Source organism: Colobus angolensis, unplaced genomic scaffold, assembly GCF_000951035.1.
Source record: "Colobus angolensis palliatus isolate OR3802 unplaced genomic scaffold, Cang.pa_1.0 Scaffold2509, whole genome shotgun sequence".
Classification (NCBI taxonomy): domain Eukaryota; kingdom Metazoa; phylum Chordata; class Mammalia; order Primates; family Cercopithecidae; genus Colobus; species Colobus angolensis.
The window spans coordinates 1-1,087 of record NW_012115721.1 but is presented as its reverse complement, the minus strand read 5'-3'; the positions used below and the strand labels follow the sequence as shown (position 1 = coordinate 1,087).

Here is a 1,087-nt window from a genome sequence, read left to right as displayed (position 1 = left end):
CAGATTCTTGCGCAAGTAAACACCGAAGAAAATATCTGAGGTTAGTGAGTGTATAAAGGAATCAAGAATGTTCTTTACCTATCAGTCTGAGGGCATCCAATTGCTTGTCATACTCTTCATAATGTGTCTGGGCAAGAGATTTGAGTAAGGGCTTTCTGGGCATAAGATATCACTGTTTGGCCGTATTTTCCTTCCAGATCTTTAGGTTATTTTCTTATTTCATCAGTCTTGCCCCTTCCTTCTCAGTACCTTGAGCATGGCCTCCCTAATGGGCTTGGATTTCATACTGTAGATGATGGGGTTGAGCACAGGAGGCACTGTCAGATACACATAGGCAACCAGGGCATGCACAATGTGGGGTAAGTGCCTCCCGAAATGGTGGATCATAGACACACCTATGACTGGAATGTAGAAAACCAGGACAGCTAAGATATGAGACACACAGATGTTGAGGGCCTGGATGAGTTCCCTGGGAAAGGCCAGCCCCATCACTGTATAAAGATTAAGTATATAGGACAGGACAATAAGCGAGGAGTCTACACCCACTGTGGACAGAACCACATAGAGCCCATAAAGGATGCTGACCGTGATGTCAGCACAGGCCTGTTTCATGACATCTGCATGGAAACAGAATGAATGAGACAAGAGGATCTTTCCAGGGCAGTAGTTCAATCGCTTCAGCAAGAAGGGAACGGGGAAGAGGGACACAGTGGCTTAAACCACAATGGCCAGCCCAATCCTGATGATGACATTATTTGTGAGGACAGCTGCATAGCGCAGAGGGGTGGAGATGCCACAAAGCGGTCAAAGGACATGGCCAGGAGCATTGAGGACTCCACCACAGAGAAGGAGCGCAGGAAGAATATCTGGACCAGGCAGGCATTGAAGCCAATGAGTCGATAGTCAAACCAAAGCACAGCCAAGGTGGTGGGCATTGTGGACAAGGTGAGGCCCGCATCGGTGAGCGCCAGCATGGACAGGAAGTAATACACGGGCTGGTGCAGGCTGGGGGTCCTCTTCACAGCCAGGAGAATCAGGCAGTTCCCAGTGAGGGCCACAGTGTACATGGAGGAGAAGGGGATGGTGA

At 49.1% G+C, this 1,087-nt stretch overlaps 1 protein-coding gene across 1 annotated transcript; it reads right to left on the bottom strand.

Annotated features, from left to right (window-relative positions):
- Nucleotides 1-222: 222 nt before the first annotated feature.
- LOC105514928 (olfactory receptor 51I2-like) lies at nt 223-1,082 on the bottom strand (the record flags this gene model as incomplete). The annotated part of the gene is given in 2 exon segments (XM_011946597.1): nt 223-794; nt 797-1,082. Coding segments are annotated over 2 exon segments (858 nt in total), but the record flags the coding sequence as incomplete, so codon positions are not given.
- Between the last annotated feature and the right edge of the window lie 5 nt (nt 1,083-1,087).